This window comes from Cydia amplana, chromosome 1 (assembly GCF_948474715.1).
Source record: "Cydia amplana chromosome 1, ilCydAmpl1.1, whole genome shotgun sequence".
Taxonomy (NCBI): Eukaryota; Metazoa; Arthropoda; class Insecta; order Lepidoptera; family Tortricidae; genus Cydia; species Cydia amplana.
The window spans coordinates 1,318,913-1,344,427 of NC_086069.1; the positions used below are offsets into that span (position 1 = coordinate 1,318,913).

The 25,515-nt window shown below is 38.1% G+C and overlaps 2 protein-coding genes across 2 annotated transcripts in view; one reads left to right on the plus strand and one right to left on the minus strand.

The window, feature by feature from the left end:
• Positions 1–6,043, plus strand: part of LOC134654799 (protein masquerade) — a 35,706-nt gene extending 29,663 nt beyond the window's left edge. The window contains exons 13-15 of the mRNA XM_063510272.1: positions 282–436; positions 4,024–4,137; positions 5,938–6,043. Of these exons, the coding sequence (XP_063366342.1) occupies positions 282–436; positions 4,024–4,137; positions 5,938–5,991 (323 nt within the window). The 3' untranslated portion in view covers positions 5,992–6,043. The remainder of the gene's footprint in view (positions 1–281; positions 437–4,023; positions 4,138–5,937) is intronic.
• A 7,234-nt stretch (positions 6,044–13,277) lies between these two features.
• The window catches only part of LOC134654810 (kinesin-like protein Klp61F), a 30,184-nt gene continuing 17,946 nt past the window's right edge, over positions 13,278–25,515 (minus strand). The window contains exons 15-22 of the mRNA XM_063510284.1: positions 25,105–25,341; positions 24,451–24,583; positions 23,857–23,972; positions 23,193–23,324; positions 22,360–22,582; positions 21,171–21,283; positions 19,823–19,993; positions 13,278–13,394 (exon numbers count right to left, since the gene is read on the minus strand). Of these exons, the coding sequence (XP_063366354.1) occupies positions 13,278–13,394; positions 19,823–19,993; positions 21,171–21,283; positions 22,360–22,582; positions 23,193–23,324; positions 23,857–23,972; positions 24,451–24,583; positions 25,105–25,341 (1,242 nt within the window). The remainder of the gene's footprint in view (positions 13,395–19,822; positions 19,994–21,170; positions 21,284–22,359; positions 22,583–23,192; positions 23,325–23,856; positions 23,973–24,450; positions 24,584–25,104; positions 25,342–25,515) is intronic.

The following is a 25,515-nucleotide window of genomic DNA, read 5'->3' on the forward strand; positions in this document are numbered from 1 at the left end:
AATTTACGATTTGAAATCCTACATTTATATTGCAATTCAATCCTAAATCCTAATTCACAATAAATTGTTATTGCTTTTTTTTCGTATTATTCACATTATTTAATTTCGTGTTTTAATGTTAATATTAGTTTCATGTTTGTTTGTTGTTTTTGTTGTTCATGTAGATTTAAGTAGATTATGATTCAAACACAATGTAAAATTGTTTATGAATAAATAAATAATAATAATAATAAATAAATAATAATTACCAGACACACACAAATGTATGTTGATACTTCCAGCTGGTCCTATCCCGCTGCGCGTGCGGGAGGCCGAGCTGCCGGTCGTGAGCGACGCGGAGTGCATCCGGAAAGTGAACGCCGTCACCGAGAAGATCTTCATCCTGCCCGCCAGCTCCTTCTGCGCGGGCGGGGAAGAGGGCAACGACGCCTGTCAGGTAACAATATAAATAAATAAATATTATAGGACATTATTACACAAATTGACTAATCCCCACGGTAAGCTCAAGAAAGCTTGTGTTGTGGGTACTCAGACAACGATATATATAATATACAAACACTTAAATACGTAGAAAACAACCATGACTCAGGAACAAATATCTGTGCTCATCGCACAAATAAATGCCCTTACTGGGATTCGAACCCAGGACCGCGGCTTCACAGGCAGGGTCACTATCCACTAGGCCAGACCGGTCGTCAAATATGCGAATATGCGAGTGTCTTTCAATACCTGTCTCCCTTTCTGGGGGCATGTATGAGCGGCGAAGGAAAACTGTGGAATTATTACATGGCGGCGATGTTTTTAGAATTTGCTCATAATTTTGTATGAGGAACGAAATTTCCCATTATTAAAATGGAAACTGTCTTTATTTCTGGTAAAAATACAGAAATAGTACATTACTGCAGACGCCGGGAAAGAAGGGCTTGCCGGGTGAGTAGGTATAGCCGGCCGACCGTAGGGAGGCCGGATAGTGATACGAAGCCGGCAAGACCTTTTCACGGCTAGGCATGTATAGTGCTTTTCTCAAACATGCAATGAAATAAAAAAATACACCACTAAAAAAACAAATTTATAATCTTTATAATAAAAATCCAACTTCACAACAAAAGTTTTTTTAATTTTCCTTCAAATCCCGCCATAATTGTTTTTTTATTTACGGAAGTCGTCCGTATTTAGCGTGTGTAGTGTTCGAATAGACCTTATTAGGGCCATTATACACAATCTGATAATAAGAATCTCAATTTCTATAAATAAAATAAATGCAGAGGATTTTAAATATTGTCTATGGTCTCTGGTGACTTACGTATAGACAAAATTTTAAATGTATTTATTAACACATTGAATCATACAGATTCGTATTCTTAATATCAGTACGTTCGTGTATAACAGGCGTTAACACGGATATTTTGGTCCGATAACCATTCATTCACTAAAAATATTAAAAAAATATATATAATTCGGCTGTTTAGCCTGTTCATGGACACAGATCCCATGTTTACATTAGAATTTAAAAAAAAATTACTTCCCGGCCTAGGCCTTCAATTTCGTATGAAATTCCTTTACAGTTCTCTGAAGTTGCTGCGCCCTAAACGTGATACTTCGAAGCCTGATATAACGCCCGGAGCGACGACATTTCATTGCATGTTTGAGAAAATGTTTATTTAACGTAAAAAATACAAACTTAATACTTAAGTACCTTATAAAATAAAATAACTAAAACTAAACCTAATAAAAAAATAAAAATCCCTAAAACCTACCTTCTAAACCTAGGCCCCTCGGCAAGGTGCCCATCACGCAGGCAGCATTCCCGCGCTGTATAGCGATGGCAATCCTTTAGTAAAATGTTCCTGAACTTTACGAGAACATTTCCAACTTTTAGGAAACTGTCCAAAACTTGCATATCGTCGTTGCGCTTTCCAAAACTGATATATATGTGCTCGATTTTTGATTGACAAATAGTTACCTAGCAACAAAACACATAAGGTATTAATTTGATTAAAATCGCGCACATATCAGATTTGGTAAGCGCAACGACGATATCTGTAGCACTGATTGTTGGAACCATAATTTCATTATCATTCCTCTTTTCAGATATCTGTAGTTTTGTTAGGTAACAGCATGTGGTTGGACCTTATAAGATTATTCTTGTTTTTTACGAATCATGGAAAAAATTTGAATCATGGCAACTTAATACTACCTACTTTTTAGGGTTCCGTACCCAAAGGGTAAAAACGGGACCCTATTACTAAGACTCCGCTGTCCGTCTGTCTGTCCGTCCGTCCGTCCGTCCGTCCGTCCGTCTGTCACCAGGCTGTATCTCACGAACCGTGATAGCTAGACAGTTGAAATTTTCACAGATGATGTATTTCTGTTGCCGCTATAACAATAAATACTAAAAACAGAATAAAATAAAGATTTAAGTGGGGCTCCCATACAACATACGTGATTTTTGACCGAAGTTAAGCAACGTCGGGCGAGGTCAGTACTTGGATGGGTGACCGTTTTTTGCTTGTTTTTTGTTGATGGTGCGGAACCCTCCGTGCGCGAGTCCGACTCGCACTTGGCCGGTTTTTTTTTAAAGCCTGTATTGTGTCCCACCGCTGGGCAAAAGCAAAGGCCTCTGAAAGACAGGTTTTCACTACTCGCCACTCGTCACGGCTTTGTGACTACTACTACCTACTTATACTTAAGCTTTGGATTCCTCCGAAAACGGTGCCGTCATATGACGGCCGTCATATAGCGGCAGCAAAAGACGGCCGTCTTTACGGTGGCGACATGTGGAAAGTACCACGGCGTCATAACACACCGTCATCCACCAAGGTCAAAGCGGCAAATTTGAAAAATGTAGGCGCGATGGGATAACGACCCATAGAAAATTTGAATTTCGCGCCTTTTCCTACTGACAAGATTTGCTTGATCATCTATAATTTACTTGGAGGATGAAATATCATCAGAAGAGGAAAACAATCGTAGTACGGAATCATTTATTCAAATCACGTGTCATTTATTCAAAATGGCGTCACCGCTATCTAATAAAACGTTCACGAAACTATCGACAAGGTCATGACGGCCGTCATCTTACGTTACGTTGACAATCAACGTAACGTAACGCCGTCTAGGAAACCGCGCCATCTTGTTTACATAGACAACGTTCTAGTGACGTCAGTCAACGCTATATAGCGGCCGTAATATGACGGCACCGTTTTCGGAGGAATCCAAAGCTTTAGACTTAGTTTTAAGCTTTGACGTCATTTATTTTTAATTTTTAATTTAATTTATTACTAATAAGTAAATGGTATTAATGTTATTATGCTGCCTTATAGACTAGCTTAGAATAGAATAGAATAATAATACTATTGTGTGCCCTAACAGGGTGTCATGATCTGACCATATACAATGTAACATCTAATGTACATGACAATACAATATGAAATAAATGAAATACTGCCCACTTATATGTAGTTAAGCTTTGGATTCCTCCGAAAACGGTGCCGTCATATTACGGCCGCTATATAGCGTTGACTGTCGTCACTAGAACGTTGTCTATGTAAACAAGATGGCGCGGTTTCCTAGACAGCGTTACGTTACGTTGATTGTCAACGTAACGTAAGATGACGGCCGTCATGACGGTGTCGATAGTTTCGTGAACGTTTTATTAGATAATGGTGACGCCATTTTGAATAAATGACACGAGATTTGAATAAATGATTCCGTACTACGATTATTTTCCTCTTCTGATGATATTTCATCCTCCAAGTAAATTATAGATGGTCAAGCAAATCTTGTCAGTAGGAAAAGGCGCGAAATTCAAATTTTCTATGGGACGTTATCCCATCGCGACTACATTTTTCAAATTTGCCGCTTTGACCTTGGTGGATGACGGTGTGTTATGACGCCGTGGTACTTTCCACATGTCGCCACCGTAAAGACGGCCGTCTTTTGCGGCCGCTATATGACGGCCGTCATATGACGGCACCGTTTTCGGAGGAATCCAAAGCTTTAGTGGTGAATATTGTTGTACAGGGCGACGGCGGCGGGCCGCTGGTGTGCCAGGATGACGGGTTCTACGAGCTGGCGGGGCTGGTGTCCTGGGGCTTCGGCTGCGGCCGCCAGGACGTGCCCGGCGTCTACGTCAAGGTCAACATTACCAAACAGTTTATTTAGGGCCAGTTGCACCATCCGTACTTGACAGACTGATCAACGTCACCCGTGTTTACGAGGGGCGTTCAATAAAAAGTGAGAATGAGTATGTTATATACAACTTTTATTAAATGTTATTTTATTTTTCGACATAGTCACCTTTTAGCATAATACACTTAGTATATCTTTTTTCTAAACTTAAAATTCCATTTCTAAAAAAGGTTTCATCTTGAGTACTTGAAAAATCTTGTATTGCAGCGACTACCGCGTCGTCGTCTTCAAATTTCTTGCCTCTTAGGTATTTCTTCAATCTCGGAAATAGGTAGAAATCACTAGGGGAGAGGTCTGGTGAATACGGAGGATGCTTAAGGATATCGAACCCAGCATCACGTATTGCAGCCATTGCAACGGCGGACTTGTGTGCCCGTGCATTGTCCTGATGGAACAACACAATTTTCGAGAGTTTACCTCGCCGTTTTTCACGGATCTAATTGCGCAATGTTGCTATTTGTTTGGCATATAAAGAGCCCGTAATAGTGGCTCCATGCTCGAGATACTCAATCATTACGACCCCTTTACCATCCCAAAAAACAGAGCCCATGGCCTTACCGGCAGATGGGCCCACCTTGAATTTCTTCGGAGTTGGAGATGATGGCCTTTTCCATGTTATAGACTGCAGTTTCGTTTCAGGGTCGTAATGATGGAGCCATGTTTCGTCCATTGTTATAAATCGCGCCAAAAAAAGTTCCCGGTCTTGCTGTATCAGGTCCAAAGCTTCTTGACAAATCTCGACTCTAGTTTGTTTTTGCGTGTCAGTAAGCATTCTGGGTACCCAACGCGCTGATACCTTTTTCATACCCAAGGGTTCATGTAAAATATTATGCACGCTCCCCGTTGAAATCTTTACATTTTCAGCAATAAAACGAACCGTGACACGACGATCCGCCAAAACTAAGTTTTCAACTTTTTTCACAATTTCTTCAGTTACTGCTGTAGTAGGGCGTCCGGAGCGGGGGTGATCCATGGTCGATGTTCTTCCACGTCTAAATTCGGCGCACCAACGTGCGACTGTCGAATACGGAGGAGCATTAGACCTTAAAGTGTCCCGTAAATCTAAATTGACTTGGTCCATAGAAAAAAATTTCAAACACAAGTATTTGATAACGGCGCGCAGTTCAATTTTCTCCATTTTCGCTAACGTACTCAATAGCATCGCAAAGAAATCGCCGTATTTTTTTTTTAAACAAAGAACAGTTAGTTTTTTTTTTCATGGCAATCAGCTAGGTAGATTAGCTTTGTCGGCCAGTATTTACTTTCCTAATATTTAAAGAGTTTGCATCTCATTCTCATTATATATTGAACGCCCCTCGTACTATGCAGCTTTCCATACCTACACTAAAATTTGGCCAACTCTTTAAGGAAGGCAAACAGTTTGGTACAACCGACCTTATTCTATATAAAATCTATTTATGCACGACTGAACGACTTAGGTAAACCCTTTGACCGACAAAGACGTCAACTGACGCGCGCGGCTACAGACCAATATCAACCCTCGTGCACTCCGGCAAGGTTCATGATGACGGATCGCACACGATAGGCGTGGCGTTCAAAGTACCTATGTAACTTCGAGTTGTATTGTTCAATGTAGCCATTTCGTAAATTGTTTATTTAGTCGCAAGAATTACTTAAGTATACTCCCTTACCAAGGCCTCCCTAGGCCAAAGGTATGGCGCCATCTTGTCTCTTTGTAGGTGTGTACTTAAAGCATTTAACTTACTTCGAAATATAATGTTGCAGGTGTCTTCGTTCATCGGCTGGATCAACCAGATTATCTCCGTCAACAACCTATAGTATTAGACGTTACTAGAACTCTTTTCAAACGTCCAGGTTTTTTTTTACGTTCACATTGGACTCGGTTCAGCGCGAGCCATCAATACGTGTCCAATAGAAAAATAGTGTTCACACTACTAAGAAGCTAGGTTCAGGTACGAGTGTATTTGACACTCCATAATTTACATAAAAATGTACCTAAAATGTGAACGCAACCTTATCGTCAAAATCTAAAACCTGGTACCTAATCAGGCGGCCTAGCCAAGGTGACAATCGCTATCGCTTCGCCATCGAATCGCTTTGTGTCTAATATCACTTGCATATTAGTGCGACAGTGACAGGTGCGTTTCGTTTGCTACGGAGCGTTAGCGATTGGCATGTTGTCTACGGGACCTGTTCTGAATGAAACTGCAGATTATCTCCTAGAATGAAATAGTAATACATACCTACATTTTCCTACCTAATTTCTCATTGTAGAGCTGCTATACTATACCGATAGCAGGATTGCATGCAGAAGCATGATAATTCGCTTATAAATATAAAAAAAGCCTTCATAGCAGTTTTCATTACTAAACACTAACTAAAAATTATGTTTATGGAATTGAAACAGTCATGTCCATGCATATTGGGAATATAATGATGTTATTGTAATCTATTTGAAAATTATTTTGATTGTGAAAAGTGTAACAGTGGATTACTACTGCTGTATATTTTGAAAGTCTAGGTTTTACAATTCGCCCGCAGTTTGCGAATACCTACATTGCGAAAATAAATAAGAAATTATCAGAAGTGTAACATCCACTTCACTATGAATGTAAATAAATAAGCTCTTATTAATAAGTTAAGTTAGTTTAAGTTAGGAATATTTAATTTATTTCGGCGGCATTTATTATTCTCCCACCACTTATTTATTCTGCACCCGGTTGGAGGCCATTTGTGTTTATTTGTTATGAAATCTTCGCTAGTATGAAGATCTCTCTGGGGGCCTAGACAAGTGACAGTCGTTGATAGACAACGCCAATCGAAAGTGATGTAATGTATGGAAACGATCACGTGACTTTTCGTTGCATCTGTCATCGCCATACATTTTTCTTTTCGATCGGCGTTTGTCGATGTTCAAACAGCAATTAACTGTCCATCGGTGGACCTTATGCCTTTTGTAATAAGGTTTACGAACTGTCAGTTAACAGTGAAGGCAATGGTACAAGTGTAATCGCCGCTATTAGGCCCCCAGTACGGCTACCATCAGTTTGTCACTGACATAAACACCATCGAGAACGTAATTTACTTTCTATACATTTCGCTCGTACTCGCATATTAGTGCAAACGAGATGTATAGAAAGTAAATTACGTTCTCGACGGCGTTTATGTCAGTGCCAAACTGATGGTAGCCGTACTGATCTAGGTCTAACCCGAGGGCCACGGAACGCACGCTTCGACCGTATACGCTCGACGCTGACGCTTTCGGCGTTTCGTGGCCGAGATCAACCGTTTTAACTTGACGACGCTCCAAAGCACCTAATCTTAACCTTTGGTATGCTTAGGAGCACATCTGCTCCCATATTATATTCAACCTATTAAACATATATTTATTATGATTGGTATATAAATTACAAATTTTTGACAGGAGCATACGAAAGGTTAAATCCTTTACAGATGGGCGTACCGCACGCCAAATTTGATGCGGTCAAAATCTCTTCTTCGCTCTCACTTACCAACTCGTATACCTACTATACAGACGTACGGCGGACCACCTTACACACGATCGAACGTGCGTCGGACCGCACCAATGTCGCGGCCCGGTGCGGCCGTCTGTATACACTTATAGACGCACGAACACACAGACAAAAAGTCGGTTCTTTTTCCGCCAATTATATCACTATTTATTGATGTGGGCGTAGGTGCTTTGAGGAGCGCGCATTTTAAAGATGGTTATCACTAATTTAAGGCTCTGACTTAGGTCTGTGAGAAATTGCTTTTATGGGGGGTCCTCAACTGATACTAAAAATTATTTATTGTATAATTAAGTTATATTAAATCTATTTATTTGAGAAAACTAGGTGCTACATAAAAGTTTTCTCTTTTTACAATACCTACATAAATATTAGGCCATCACCATATTATTGTCAAGGTTTTTATTTCGATCTTTTATTTAATAATGAAATAGTAAACTTGTTATAGACTAAATATTACAAGATGCAGTAAAATACATTTCCTTAATTCTAAGTAGGATTTCTAATTCAAAAACGTTATGAGCGTCGAATATTTTTTTCAAAATTGTACTTAAATATTATAAGAAACCTTGGTGTCATCTTATTTAGAGCAGTTATTAGTTTTAGTACGGAAACCAAACAACTATTATATACAGATACGTAATATTTAATATATACACGTACACGGGAGTAATCCAGGTCCTCAGTTTAGTGTTTAGATGTTGGGTGCTTTACTTATGAACATCGTTTTGACTTGAGGGTAATTCAAATAATTGCGAATACATTTTGAAAAAAGGAATACCTACATAAGGTTCGCATTGTCAAGAATATTGTAGCTTTAAATTCGACCGCAAAAGTAGATGGCGTTTTGCAATTTCTATATATTAGGTATGCGGCAACTACTTAGGTTAGGTCGTCAAACGCGTTTAAATATAATATGTTAAATTAAATATGTGGCATTAACGCGCCATCTATTTCAGTTATCAAATTTGTGGCTAAGTATTAGTATTTTGCTGTTTATGATAAAGTCAAAATGTCGACATTTGTTGATTGAAGCCTTCCATTCTCGGCTCTTCCTTGGACCACTGGATAAGCCCATGTACTAATAATTATACAACGAGGATATTTAGAACTAAGACGATAGTATTTTAATAGTAATTTATTTCTTATATAGGAGCAAGGCTATGGTGTTAAAACTACGTGTTTTATGTATTTATTGAATTTCAAGCCATATCGTCAGGTAATATCGTAGGCTCTTACGAGCGTTGTAAATAACTAAATGTCATGTGCAATGCTGATACATAAATAAATAACATACATATAAAAAAACTGGTTTGTTTTGCAAGTAAGCAAACCTGTTTTTCTGTTCTCCGTGCGGAAAGCGTCAATTTTCGGCACGCTTCGCTAAACGAACTTGCCGCTGTGCGTCGAACAAAAATTATTCACACCTCGGACAGTAAATAATCCTCAGATCACAAGTTTGTAGACCTCGGTTTCGCCTCGGCCGGCAATTCCATGTGATCTGAGGCATATCTTACTTTAGTGCCCTAGGTATTCAATTCAATACATTATTGCGTGGGTTTAATGAATTCAGAGCATGTAAAAGATTCTAGAAAATACACAATCCTGCTCAAAGCGAGATTTAAACGGCTATAAAATTGCTGTGCTGTCTTGTAAAACATCGAGCATTTTATATAGTACTTTAAGGTGTTACCACACTTTGAGTCGATCATACGGTGTGTTAACGCCATAACAGCATTGAACAAGACTTCAACGAGGAATAGTCGTTTTTTAATAATTTTCCAAACATATTGTTTGGAATTTGCTTGAAACTGTCGATCGCGCATCAGAGACTCCTCGAGTCAGTTTTAGCTAAATACCTACTGTACATTTAGTACTCTGTTTGCTAATAAAAATGTGAAAATTATTCAATTTCTTTTCATTTCCCTCTGACCTCGAAACATTCTAAACATTTCTCTATCGACTCATATGCGACGAAAAAGTAATAAGAAACGCGTAAAGTTAAACATGCAAAATCCATTTTGAAAAAAAGAGGATATTGTCCATACTTGTATATCATTTAAAAATAAAAATAAATCAATTTCAAAAATGGATTTACCAGGTTTACACTCTTAGCCGACTTATATGTAACAAATAGTGTTACACAAACTAAGTTACATGAAGTAAATTGCGCTCCATGATATGTTTATAACATGTAAGATCAATTGTTGTTTAATTTACCTTATTAAAAACAAGGAATTTATTTAAAATAAAAAGACTTATTTGTTACGTAAAGTATTTTATTAACACGTTTCGAGTAAAAATCTACGTACACAATCATAGCAATATCAATTTCATCAAACAGCATATCTTTACGTCAAGCAAACATACATAGCGTGAAGATACATCCATACATGTTCGTAACTTACCCAGGAATATAATAAACTTATCAATATTTAGTGTCACTAATCTGTCTCTAACCCTTTGACCGGCAAAGACGTCAACTGACCCGCGCGGCTACGCCCCAATATCAACCTTCGTGCATTCCGACAAGGTTTACAATGACGCGTCGCACACGAGGCGTGACGTTCAAAGGGTTAACTATTATTGGCTATATGCAACAATGGGTAACATTAGTTACTTTACAGTACATACGTATTATAAATATTATAATATTTTCGTAGAAAGTAATTTAATTTGTTATTAGTGTATGTCAAAAGCACAAAATGCCTGTAAAACTACATTTTACCACGACGAGCAGTTGTCGATTTCAGTTCCCCCACCACGCGCTGCACATAGCCAGTAAGTATAAAATCGTTGGTCTGTCTTTCACTAAGTTACGATAATTTATGGTTCATAGACTTTATAGTTACGAAAGAGTAATGATTTATAGTAGTTATGGGATATTTGTACGTATTTTCTCATTACTTTTCATCACACTGTATTTCAATATAAGTTTTTTTTTTATAAATGCCAGCATAAGAGGTGAGACCAGAAACAGATTTTCACCGCCGAAAATTAAACTTATTATTTATCTAAAATTAATATTTGAAACGTACCAATAATTTCAATGTGTCAAAATAAATGAATAATAATCAAACGTTTGCTATGTATTATACTTTGTTGTTACATAATCCAAAATTATTGTATTGAAAAATAAAATTAACGCCCATAATGCGCCGCTTAAGATATGAATAAAAAGCTAAATATATGCCTTATTTAAATATAATAAAAAAGTTGTGAAAATTGGACGACTCTATTTTCGGCCACGCGTAAATATCCTTACAAAAACATAATTACAATCTAAAACGCGTATTTTCAATAATTATACCTACTAAAAATAATTGTTTAAAGTATAACATACCACACCTTTCCATCCGACTATTTGCAAGTCAATTGTTATATTGCAGTTAAACCAGAGGAGTGAATAATGAAAAGTGACAATCTTTAGGCCTGAGTGCACGCTCGAAGCGGAGCGTGCAGCGTGGCTGTGGGCTCACGCGTGATGTGAGCAGCGTGCACTAAGGCCGCTCCTATACGTGCGCATTTGTTTAACATGCACGCCGCACGCCCCGCCCCGCTACACGCCCAACAAGAGCGTCCACTCAGGCCTTACACTTATACAGGTTATCTCTGACCAAACTCTTGAGGGGTGAATATGTAAAGTCATACTGAACAACTTTTACTAAGGGGAAAACAATCTGCTGTCTCATACATTTCGGTGAATTAGAGTTGATGTTTTCTATAGAACAGCTGGTTTTCTTTTCGCGATTTCGGGGTTGGACCGATAGTAAAAGTTGTTCAGTATGACCTACATATTCAGCCCTCAGAGTTTGGTCAGAGATAACGAAATCATTCTGTATAGCGCAGCGTTCCTCGGGAACTGCAAACTGTCGTATAATCTTTTTTGGCTTGACTATGTCTCTGGTCAAACTATCGTTAAAGTCAATACTGTTAAACGATAAATGGGATTATACTACAATTATTAAACTATTTCAAATGAAATGTACTGAACGTAAGTTAAATTAAAGATACATTGATTAAAATTTGTAACGTCTAAGACAATTTTGTTCTTCGAATTTGACAGCTAAATAAGATGGCGCTCCGTACTGTATGCGAACTCTGATCGTCTAAATTGACGTTAGACAGTTCAGTGACCACAAAACATTTGGCGCAGTACAGATCTATTCACGAATGGATTGAACTTGAACGAAACTTTCATTTTATGTGTGATACTGTATCGGTATGTGATACTTTTCACTCGTTCATTCCTTTCGTGCCAGCTCTTGTGATTCGACCTGTACAGAGCGATCTGTTCCAGCCGTCAAACTCGATGGCACTTTTTTCTGTCTATTACAATCAGTAACTCTTTGGTAAAATTAACCAAATGTTTATGCGGTGTATGAAAAGTGTACATTCGCCATCAAATATTTGTGAGAGCCTTATCCGTAGCCGCTCCGATATATCTGTACATACGTGTGATGCTATCGTTAATAAAGGGTTGAGCATCTTGCTGTTATTTAATTACACAAACGGGTCTAACGCGATATAATTTCATTTGGTTTCATGTTGAAACCAGCGGATATATCTTCGGACCAGTGTGCGGATGCTGTGAGTGTTGTGTCGTGCCGTGGACAATAAACATGAAAGTTTGACGGGTAGCTGCAATTTCTTTGTCTACCCCGAACATTTTTATTAACTAAATTCGGGTAGTTTAGTGGTGTTTTATTAATATCTCCGTTGACATTTGTTGAGACGTCAGTCTTTCCGTGACCACAGCTGGTGCAACTCAGCTGAAACGTCGGAATTAAAGGTAAAAACAATGAAATTATATCGCGTTAGACCCGTTTGTGTAATTAAATATGTGTACAAAGCGCGAGAGTTTAATAGTACATTATTGTCGAGGTTCGGAAGTAGCTACTTGCAGGCTGAGGATTCGTTTTAAACGGACGACCTTGGGAGTCCGTTTAATTGAATCCGAAGCCAGCAAGTAGCCTTCCAGCCGAGTCATATATAGTGCTTTTCTCAAAAATGGTGCAAGAAATAGAAATATTTTACAGAAGCAACGTTCAAATTTTCACAGAAAAAGGTAAAACCATTAAAAAGATTTGCTTGCCGCCTTTGAAAAAAAAAGTGTATTTTTCTGCTGAAAATACGCCAACCTATTTGAGACACCTAAATAGTCGCGGTACCAACATTAAGCCTGTAATAGACTATCGCACCGCACCGCGACCTTAGAGTGTCGCACCCATAAGTGAGAGTGAGAAAGAGATATCTGTTTCTCGCTCTCACTTATGAGTGCGACGCTCCAAGGTCGCGGTGTGGTGCGATAGTCTGTTACAAGTGCTGATCATCTGTTTGGCTGTTTAAGGGACCTATGTCTTCATTTGATATGGCCATTTGAAGTTTTAAAAAGTTTGGAACTCGTTAAATAATGGAATTTGTATGCGACATTGCAGTCCCGAAATCGAGACTGCAATGTTTTTAACTTTTTAATTTTTTGAATGATTATAAACTACGCACTTCGCGACCTATTTTTTAACCGGCAACGTCGACTTTGCCGTCCATTTTTGAGAAAAGTGTTATAAGTTGGTGTTAGTCGTTCCTCTGGATGAGCGGTTTCTTGTGGCTGGTGGGCGCGGGCAGGCGGGAGGCCTTCTTGTGCGAGACGGGCTTGTGCGGCGGGATCGCGCTGTTTTCTTTGCCGGTTTGCTGAAATTTTAAACATGATGAATTTAGACCCCGGATTCTTGTCGCGATCACGTGACAAAAGGGTGATTTGGGGAGTAAATGGAATGGTAGAACAAGATAATACTTAAATTATAAGATAACTAACAAACTTTTCAAATATGCTCCGTTAACATCTGTCCCAGTGGAAAGAAGCTTTTCTTTTTTGAAGTGGATATATTCTGCTAGAAGACGTAGCCTAACCGCAAGTCATTTAGAACAACTGTTGATCTGTTACGGAGAGTCCGTTAACAATAGAGCGACGTCGACATTTTAATCTTTTTTTTTTGTATTATATTATCTTAATAAAATTAATTAATAGGTACTGTTCCATTTACTCCCCAAATCACCCTTTTGTCACGTGATCGCGACAAGAATCCGGGGTCTGATTGATGATGCACGACTATGGCGCTGTTCTAGTGGCTATGGGATGCATAAAGTATTCGATAGTTAGGGAGTGTATTAAATAAAAGTTAGAGGCTGGATATTTCTTTTAAGTAATTTTATTTATGTTACGTTGAATTTGTGGTAATATGTAGGGTGATAATTTTAAAGTAGCTGGAACGTATTTTCTCGAGCAGGTATTGAGCGGACAGCGGGGTTGTTAGCTAGAGGGAACGTGGATTTTAAGAGTTTTAGTACATAATTTGGATTTACGTTCCGCCTTATAAATGGTTAACGGAATAGTCGAGGAAAAGTCCTCCGCCGTAAGTCGGAGTTATCCTACAAGTTATTATATTTCGTCACTTCATTTTTCAGATATAATTATATATTAACCATGTAGTTCCCCTATTGTACAGGTAGCATCGCACACATTTAAGAGTAACTATTTTGATTAAAACTGTCAAAGCAACTTCCGCCCACATCCGGTTACCGCTCACCGGCATGCCGCTCTTCATTCTTTATTTGTGCGTGGTAGCGTTCACACGTCGTCGGTCTAGTTGCCGAAATATTCGACACAAGACCACATTGCTTTTTTAATAACGATCTTCGTTTCGTACTATGGTGTTAGCTGTGAGATTACATTTTATTCGTTGTGCAATATAAAAAATATTTGTTATTAATATAGTTGGGCAATCCTTCAACTTGAAGGACATACATAAATCCTGGGGGTTAGTCGAGAACTAACACGAAGGAATAAATCATCCTGGGGGTTGGTCGTGAACCAACACGAAGGAAAGTCTGTTCGTATTTCGAACACCAATTTCGCCTGGGGGTTGGTCGTGAACCAACACAAAGGAAAGTCTGTTCATATTTCGAACACCGATTTCGCCTGGGGGTTGGTCGTGAACCAACACGAAGGCATAAGATCGCACAACGAAACAGAGGGCCTAGATATTCATATTGGCGCATTTTTCATAGTAGGTACCCATGGTACCATGGTTGCAATAAAGAATTACGAATTATGTTATGTGAAAAATGTATTGTCTTTAAAATGGTAAATATGCTTTATTATAGAGCCGAGGGAGGCTTTCTTTTTACTTGGTTTTAGATGGCCTAACATATAAAAATATATTTGAATTTCTAATATCCAATTATGTTTCACATAATAAATTTTACTCACACCTAACCCATAGAACGGTATTTAAAAAATAGTATGAACCCTCAAAGTATAATAAACAGAAACCCTAATGCGCCCAGAGGTCTAATGTGAATCAACAATAAAGACTATCTCACATATTTTATAATTAACACAGTAGTACATTGCTTACATGTACCCACATAAATAATATTAATACAGGAGGTAGTTATAACTTGTCTCTAAAAGTGGGAATTGCTAGATGTACCTACATCACGTCACATTATTACTTTATAGTAATAAACAAATGAAGTGGTGCGCTGACAGTGGTGCATACATTTTGGTGACGATGAAACTTTAACAACTTCGGTTTACTCTTACATTAAACTGCATAAAAAAGAGTCAACCAAATGAGTACATAAACATATATTTATAATGTCAAGATCGCTTATAGGCGAAGTCAGTAAATAAGTATTACTTATTGTCTGATTGAGATATTGTTTTAAAGTGAAATAAAATGATTTATTCATTTGAGTCATCCAACTATAAGGAGTACACCTAATTCAATTGAATTAGAGGAACATGAGTTTATTCATCATAATTTATCTAATAAACCCACTTGAACAATTTGTGAGTACTGAATACGAAACACTTTTTACGCCTTTTTCATCATTAAATACATCAGTTCATGTCGAAGCTGACAAAGTGTCAAGCGTCATTTAGAGTAGGTACCATGACCATCCATCTGAGAATAATAATAAAAACTAACTAGGTACCTAACTAGGTAACCTATTCATATTATAATATTCCATTTTTCAAAACGATTATCCTTTAAAGGATTACCCTCAGAGTATGCCCTTAAAAATATAAATAATTAAATAGGTAATAGAAACCGTAAAACATAAACAAATGAATGTATGGTATGGTTCAATAAGTTTCATGTGTCGGTCACGGTACCCCTCCAGCCATTGTCAATACAATGCTGACAATACGATGGTACCTACTATGCAATACGCTTTTGCCAAGTTTAAAATATATGTAGGTACCTACCTTCATATCATAAATGTATTATCCGTAGTTGGTGGGACCCACCACTTATACTTCTTTTGCTATCTAACCATATCACTATGTCATTAATACAGCATATGTTATTAATATAGCACATTCATAATATATGTCATGGCGTCAAGATGAAATCACTAAACATATTTGTTTTCTAAACTCACAATACAACCACAGTAGCAATACAGCAAATACAATATTTTTATTATGCCAACAATATTTTATTTCCGACAGAGCGAATATTTGGATAAAAATAGAAGGCATAAGTTTGAGTTTTGTTGCTTATTACTTACCTCAAATTCTGCGGATTGCTCTCGTAGTTGATTGCTGTAAATAGGTACCTGTTTAGTTCGCGCTGCGGGAATAGAAGCTGCAACAGTTGCAACACCGATATCTATGCAAATATGGCCATTCATTCCTTGTTGTCAATAATATTATAAAATGATAAACAGAGGTTCATCCCCTATAATATATCTTTATTCAAATGTAAAGACTCGTCACATGGAGTTATGTACAAATGTACAGTAAGCTAATTACAAATGATGTTTGTTGAGTAGGTACGCTGACTTTACCTACTCGGGTTTTAACTGGTTATTAGGTAAGTACTATGCACAATTGCACATTCAGTAACTCGAACAGTATACATTAAGTTTATAAAATTGGATCATACATATACTTATTCTGGTGCCATTAATGGACCTTGGCCCTTGGATCATCTTTTATATGTATGTAATATGAGCGCAATAATAACCATTCGAGTTTGAGCAAATTATTTGAAAGATTACTACGAAAGTTGAGTAGCAGTATAGTCTTATAAATGATTTTTGTTTAATATACCTTTTGGTAATGCTACACATGTGATAGCGCATGATTGAACCGAAAGCATAATTATGCACGTTCATATCGGTATTTGTTATAGATCGCAAACATGATGGATTTTGAAATTTGGTTAAAATAAAATTTATATTTTTTTTTCTTGGATAGATCCAGAGGACCTAACGATATTAGACACGTTATATATGTAAGAAAAAAAAAAAAAACTTAGTTTGAAGTTGACAGTCTTGAAACGCGCTAGGCCGCGTGAGTCTTTAGAATGTCTGTTGTGTCACAATTTGTTGGAGCTGCTATAAGTTGACATGCGTGTGCATAACTAAATTTTCTCAGTGTCGCTGTCTGCTCAGACATCACACGGCCAACGCGTCAAGACGCGGGGAACGATATCACAGCCACAGCGTATCCCGCCCTGCATGGAGGTAACGCTGGGTTGTATGGTTGTATCGTTAGCCTAAATTACGTTATGACTCTTAGACGAGCCTGTTTTTGATATCAAGTAGTACCGCTCGGAGCCTCTAATTCCACATCGCGGACAAGGACCGCTAGCGAACTTTAAAACCTTTTTTCACAAAAGGACATTTTAAGAGTTTATAACACCTTTTCAAATCAAATTAAATTAAATGTAAAGTTGACCACAAATTATTAGTAGAATTCTTATCAATTACCTACGTTTTATCAACAAATTGAAACGGGATTATTAGGATTTGTTCTAACATCGTAATGTGTTCAAAAAATTTAACCTAGCTATACCTAATATGGACCTTTGTTGAACCTGCATCACTAAACTTCCTTTGTGCTTTTTAACAATGCTTTATGACTCAATTTGCACAGTAAACTTGTGTATAATGTACACATATTATGTCCTGAACTTGGTGTGCAGTACACGGCGTTCGATATTATAGTAATAGATCAATATTTAGATAATAACTTGGGTACTTGATTGCCTAAAAAGTTAAAAACACAACCCGTTAATACAGTTGTTTGCTAATTTTGGTTCAGTTTAGTTTCTCGTGCTTCTGGATTCCTTTAGGATAGCAGTAAATAAATCAGAAAAGGTAGTATCATGGCTTCATGAAAAAGGATCATCAGATCGTATTATTTTAACTTAAAGTTAAACGACTACTAAAATACGGTTTTAAATCATATAACTTACTTGGTGACATATGTGGTATATTTGGGACACTAATTGTAAGTTAAAAACATAACATCCAAAATGGGTACAACATAATAAAATAAATCCCAAGAATAAAGAATAAAATTAAAAAAAAAAAAAAAAAAAAGTCAATATTCTACACGCACGGCGATTTTTATTTATTTTTTATTTATTTTAGTTATTTATTACACAAAAGTTACAACTTTTTTGTTAAGGACAAAGCTCCACAAAACTACATTTGTTTGACTGTGGAGTCGCATTATTAATTTTAAACGAATTAATTAACGATTAATTTACAAACGAATGTTGATGTTTTGAAATGTTTAGGCATAAATTATCTCATACCAATGACACTATTTATGAATACCTAGCAGCCTAATATATTGCGTACACTTGGGCCAAATAAGAATTGGCGTTCCGGTTTAGCACCACGGTTAACAAACACATTCCACCTGAATTACTCGTTTTAATAAATAATAAATAAATAACCTTTGTTATAAATAAAATAAACCTTGGACCAGTTTTTAAATGTTTTACTATACTTTTAATAATATATTTCTAATGCCAGTGCGTTGTGTACGTAACGAACAGTATTTAAAAATACTGCGCTCAGTGGAATATAAACTGAGGAAAAATAAATTCATTCGGGACGCCCCGGCGCCCATGCGATAGTCAGGAGGAATCTCCTAACTTAGACAAAAAAAAATAAAGATAAAAGAAAAAGACAACCAACACTTTTATCTTTTTTCAACCAAAACTTATATCTCTAAACATCTACATGGTTAATATATAATTATATCTGAAAAATGAAGTGACGAAATATAATTGATGATCAAACGAACTTCTTGAAGTGAAGTTCGATCGAAATTATATGAGTCACTTCATTTGAAGATATAATATAAGGTCCCTCCCGCCCTAGAACCCTGATATAAGTTTTGGTTTCTGCCTTCTCTAAAAATAATGAAGAGCGGCATGCCGGTGAGCGGTAACCGGATGTGGGCGGAAGTTGCTTTGACAGTTTTAATCAAAATAGTTACTCTTAAATGTGTGCGATGCTACCTGTACAATAGGGGAACTACATGGTTAATATATAATTATATCTTCAAATGAAGTGACTCATATAATTTCGATCGAACTTCACTTCAAGAAGTTCGTTTGATCATCAATAATTACAGTTTTCAGTACCGACCATATGAAGGAATTTTATTTGGAGTAAAAAACATAAATTAGGTACAGACAGAACAAAACAAATCCGAAATCAACACTTTAAAAATTTACATTAAAAATACATTAAAATTAACTATAAACTAAATTAAAACTAAACTCAGCAAGGCCACAACTCAGTCAAACAACTCGTCCCGCGCCCTTCCAGACGCAAAGGTGCCCATCACGCTCGCCGCATTGCTACGCTGAACCGCGATGGACAGCCTCTGCATCAGGAAAGACCCGGAACGAGGGTCATGACCTCTCTCCCTTAAACGCTGCCCCAATTCACCCAAGAAAACGAAAAGAAGAAGAAGTTTTCAGTGGTAAACGAAAGCATAGAGAAAAAAATACATAGAGTGCTCACTCCATACATCAGTTTTAGTACCAAAAAGACTATTAGCATCTAGCATCGAGTAGCGGAACTATCAGTACTGCTACTTTACAATAGATGTAGCACCGACCGGAAAGTCTTATGCTGTTGAGATAAGACTTTACGGTCGGTGCTACATCTATTGTCAAGTAGCAGTACTGATAGTTCCGCTACTCGATGCTAGATGTAGACACTGAAATTAATAGTCTGAACTGATGTACGGAGTGAGCACTCTTGTCTTATTTCTCTATGACGAAAGTGAACCTTACCTTTCTATAATAAATATCAGTTTCGGATGTGCACTTGAGGATGTTGGGCGCGCGCACCTCTGCGGGCGGCGACGGCGTCGTGAACTCGCTCAGCGCCGAGTCCTCAGACACGGACGACTCGCTGTCTGATGTAGGACGGGGCTCAACCTCACACTCCACCACTATGCAATCCTGTGCACATAAATAAATAAATAAATATTATTGGACATTTTTACACAAATTGACTAAGCCCCACAGTAAGCTCAAGGCTTGTGTTGTGGGTACTCAGACAACGATAGATATAATATACAAATACTTAAATACATAGAAAACAACCATGACTCAGGAACAAATATCTGTGCTCATCACACAAATAAATGCCCTTACTGGGATTTGAACCCCGCGGCTTCACAGGCAGGGTCACTACCCACTAGGCCAGACCGGTCGTCAAACGCCGCGCGTCGCGCCCGGATCGCGGTCGGATGTTTTTATTAAAAACACATATTTGAAATTATTAAATTGTACAACGGGACTTAATCGCGTATGTAAGTTTTAAGATTTACCTCCGACGTTTCGAGGACGACGTTGTCCCCGTGGTCTCGGAGAAGACATGTTTAAAAGTTTTGAAACACTATTTTTTTTAAACACTAGCTACGGGTGTTATTCCATCTGTCCAATTTCTTGGTCCAATGTGCATTGCGTCTCACTCTCTCCCTAAGCAAAATGTGACACGCAATTACACATTGGACAAAGAAATTGAACAGATGGAATACCATCGTCACAGACAATAGGTTACATGATTATTTTTTTTTATGGTATCAATCGATCTAGTTTGTTTTTAGGATCAAATGTCTATATGGGACCCATTGCATTAAAGTAACACAAAAGTCAGAAATTGTAGTCAAAGGCCGACAGTCGCACTTCACTCGCGAAACGCCCTATACAAAACGGCCAGAGGCCGTGACGTCATCGCCCATCTTGTAGTATGGACAAAACAAGAAAATTGCGTTTTTGTCGGTGAAATATTGCGTTTATGTACATAGTTGCCATACAATATTTTTTTTGGTGAAATGTAAGGAATCGAATGGTACCCTTACTTTTATCGTTTAAAAAAAAACTTAAATTTTGAAACTTTCAGGTCCTGTAGTTTTGTAATTTTTCAATATTTTATTTCCACATTATTGTGATAAATTGCTCGTTTGCTATCTATTTTACTAGATTTTGTTATAAAATTCAACATGTGTCATCATCCCTATTGTACAGAAATCTGATCACCTCAAAGGCAATTAAATTTATTAGTTGACTTTTTATACAAACCTTATACGAAACCGGTATTTTTTGCTACTAATGAATAGAAATGGTAAGTTACCTCGTCGTGTCCATTCTGTGTCCTGGCCCGGAAGCGCGCCAGGATGCGCTCGTGCGGCGACGTGGCGGCCAGCGTGCGCGGGAACCGGTACTCCTGCCGCACCGGCGTCTTACCTGACAACAATCATATTTCATCAACGCTAGTTGTTAATCACAGATAAAGATGTTTTAAGACTACTCATAGAGCTTCGATTAAAACATAACGTTACTCTTTCAACATTTCAAAAAAAAAGGCACATGACACATCATTATATTATATATTATGAGTATGTATGAAATATGTAGTAGTATATTATTTATATATATTCTAGTGTTTTTATTTGTGTATTCTACGTGTAGTTTATCAGAATTATTAATTGTTTAGTTGTTTACTAAGTTCTAATAATTAAATTCCTTTTTCTCCTTGCACCAATTTTACATGTCTCTGTTTGGCCCGATGGTTGACTGGTAGAGAATGCCATTAGGCATTAAGTCCGCCATTTGTACATTATTTTTGTGTATTGTACAATAAAGTTTAAATAAATAAATAAATGACTCTAAACTGCAGCAACCGTCCTGAAATGCTCTCCAAACGACCTGGCCTCTAGTTATCATGGAACACGTTCGTGCAATAACATGTTCTATATGTTACTGTGAACTTGTAGGCCAAGGAATACAATAAACAATGATACCACAGTATAAGGAAGATGTCTTATAAATCGGTGTACAGATGTAGTGCATAATTGTTTTCCATCGTATTTCCTCAGAAAAATACGAACGTGTCTGCTATTTCAGTCAGTCTCGGTACAAAAAGTACGCGTTTTTCCGAGCCTTGAGCATGACAAATACCATAGAGAAAAAAATACATAGAGTGCTCACTCCATACATCAGTTTTAGTGCCAAAAAGACTATTAGCATCTAGCATCGAGTAGCGGAACTATCAGTACTGCTACTTGACAATAGATGTAGCACCGACCGGAAAGTCTTATGCTGTTGAGATAAGACTTTCCGGTCGGTGCTACATCTATTGTCAAGTAGCAGTACTGATAGTTCCGCTACTCGATGCTAGATGTAGACACTGAAATTAATAGTCTGAACTGATGTATGGAGTGAGCACTCTTGTCTTTATTTCTCTATGCAAATACGAACGTTTCCGAGAAAATACGATCGAAAATAATTATGCACTACATCTGTACTCTGATGATACTAACCAGTGGGCGAGTATAACTTGAACTCCTCCCCAAACGCCCTTCCCTCCAGTTGCTCTTGCTGGGCGAGTGCCTGTCTCAAGTTGTCGTGAAACACGTTGGTGCGTTGCAACATGTCTTCCACGGAGATGCTGTGCGCTTCCAGAGCGGCGCGCGAGTGTTGGATGAGGCCGGAAGTTGAAGCAGACACGGTGGCTAATGAGGATACTGTCGCGGCGGCTGAGCCCTGTGGACAGACAGTGCATATTAACGAAGAGAATAGAGTGTGTAGAGAGTTACTGTCATGGTAAATTATGTAGCCCCAGTACTTTTACTGCCATCTTTCGACAGAAGATTAGAACTGTTAGAACGCCATTTGACATTGATCCTTATTCTTTCACTGATATGTGATAATTTGTTAAATATTGAAATTAACGCCATTTAAATTTAAAGTCTTTTCTTGGGTGGCCGATATTTTATTTTTATTTTATTTTATTTTCTTTATTGGGGAAAAAAACAGACATAGGCAGACAATACAAAGATATTAAGCCCTATAGGTTTTTAATGGTTACACACACGACTGCAATACAAATAGTAGTAGTAAAACCCTTTATTGTACAAAAAGAAACAGAAAACATGAAAAAACACACATCATTTGTTCAAAAGCGAACTTATCCCTTTCAGGGATCTCTTCCAGTTAACCTTTAAGCAATTGAGGGAGAATTGAAGAATGGTAGATATCAAAAATGTTACCATTGTTGCTGCCGCTGTGCTGTGTGAGGGACATGTTTCTAAAAATCAACTCAGTCAATCAGAGAGAACATTAAAGGTAACTTCGGATGAGTTTCAGGACGTACCTCAATCTTCTGTATGACGGCGTCCAGCAGCTGCTTGTTGCCTGTCAGCACGCTGTCCAGCGCGTCATTAGTGCGCAAGCACAGTTGTTGCGTGTTCTGCTCTCCCGACGCGATCGCGGTATTCGCCTCTTGCTGTGGAATACAGACGAAAAGTATCGAGAATATTTAAGAATATCAAATATAAGATAGAAACTGAATCAATAAAAAACCGGCCAAGTGCTAGTTGGACTCGCGCACGAAGAGTTCCGTACCATTACGCAAAAAACGTCAATAAATCACGTTTGTTGTATGGGAGCCCCATATTTATTTTATTCTGTTTTTAGTATTTGTTGCTATAGGGGCAACAGAAAGACATCATCTGTGAAAACTTCAACTGTCTAGCTATCACGGTTCATGAGATATAGCCTGGTGACAGACATTCCACTATTCTCTTTCGCACACACTCTACTAATACTGTTATAAGAAAATTCATACAAAACCGCAAACACCAACAAATGATTACCGCGAGTTAAATTAAGTCATCATCATCTTCCTCGCGTTGTCCCGGCATCTCGCCACGGCTCATGGGAGCCTGGGGTCCGCTTGGCAACTAATTCCGAGAACTGGCGTGGCGTAGGCACTTAAAAATGTTTCATCTAATATTATTGTTAGTATTTGTTTTCACCTCGATCTGTTCGGTGGCTCGCGTGAGCAGGTGCAGTAGTTCCTTGTTGTAGTGCTCCGTCACTTGCACGATGTTGCCCGAGAACGCTCTGAAGTCCGCGCTCATCGCGATCGTGCCTGGAACCAACGTCACTCATTCAGTATGTCGAACGACCAAGGAAAACATGATACATAAAGTAAGACATCCATAGCCAATAATATAAAAATGATTTTTTTTTTGTCAATAGGGCAATTTTGTTACGCGAAACTCTGCGTACAGGGCGCCACTCCTACAATCAGTCACAATCTGAGGGTCTACCGCAAACGAGAGAGTCAAAATTTTGTTATCTAACCTCGGTATCACTCTTGCATATTCGAGCGATACAAAGCAGATAGTCGAGTTTCGAATTTCGCGTTTCCCGGTAGGCCCTTTGTAAATCAATGTATATATTTTATTGTCTGTGAAAACTTGTCAAAAAACAGTATGTATAAGTTACTCTGGCGGCAGAACATTGCAGTAGTTTTGAGCTACAGTCTAACACATGACAAAGATAAAGCTAAAATCCTAAAAAGTCTCCTCACAAGTTTAGCAAAGGGGCCAGCACATTTTGTTTACCTTCGTCAAGCTCCTTGCTATACTTGTGCATGCATTTGAGGCAGTCTTGTCCGCCGGCCTCGCACTCGGCTAGGTCCGCGTCCGCCATCTTGTTTTCCTCATCCACGGCCGCCATTTGCTCCGCTCGCCATGACTAGATAAAAATAAATACAATATATTAATTAATAGCTTAAAAAATTGACACATCCGGGTCTCCCAGTATAATAAAAAAAAAATAACAAAGGCGTAGCGTTTGTAAACTCACACTGGTGGAACGATTTCTATGCAAGCGTAAAACATGTTCGAGTTGCATACAGGTTATTTTTTTACAAGCTTTTACTTAACTTGCATTGTATGTATGTATGTTGGTACGGGTCAAATGTTGTTAGTTATATTTGAAGCTGAAATTTTGTATACGTGTGTAAGAGTCGGGTGACAATGCAATATTATGGTACCATGGAGCTGATCTGATTATAAAGACAGGAGGTGGCCATAGGAACTCTGTGATAAAACAACAAAAACTTAATATTCGGTTTTGAAAAATTACTCTCGTCCATTCTTGCGCTGGTATCTTCTTGGGGCTGAAAATTTTATTTACGTATCGTATTTGCCATTCACTTAATAATTACTAAGTAGCTGTTGCAAGGTTAAATTCAGTTTAACGTGTACACTAACCTCGATATTCCTGACCCGTTCTTCCAAAGTCTTCTTTTCCTCTTCAACATCAGCTATCCTCTTGTCCAGCCTGGCGTACAGAGCCAGCCTCTCGGCCTCGACGTGTCGAGCCAGTCGCAGTCTCTCCTCCTCGGCCCAGCGCTCTAGGCGGGCTTCGCTCTCTCGACGCTCTTGTTCGATGTCGGATAGTTGTTTGGTGAGACGGTTTTCTAGCTGAGATCTCTCGGTTTGTAGTTGCTGGAAAATATGTACAAGTTAGTGAGAGTGTATGTGAATGATGCAGGTGGTTTAACAAAAATATTTGAGGGTCATAAAATGTCGACAACACACAATTTTTGCATCTGCAGCTTGCGTATGCACGTTTTATATTTAGTAGTATCTTTGGGCCCATTAGTCTAATTTTAGTTGTTA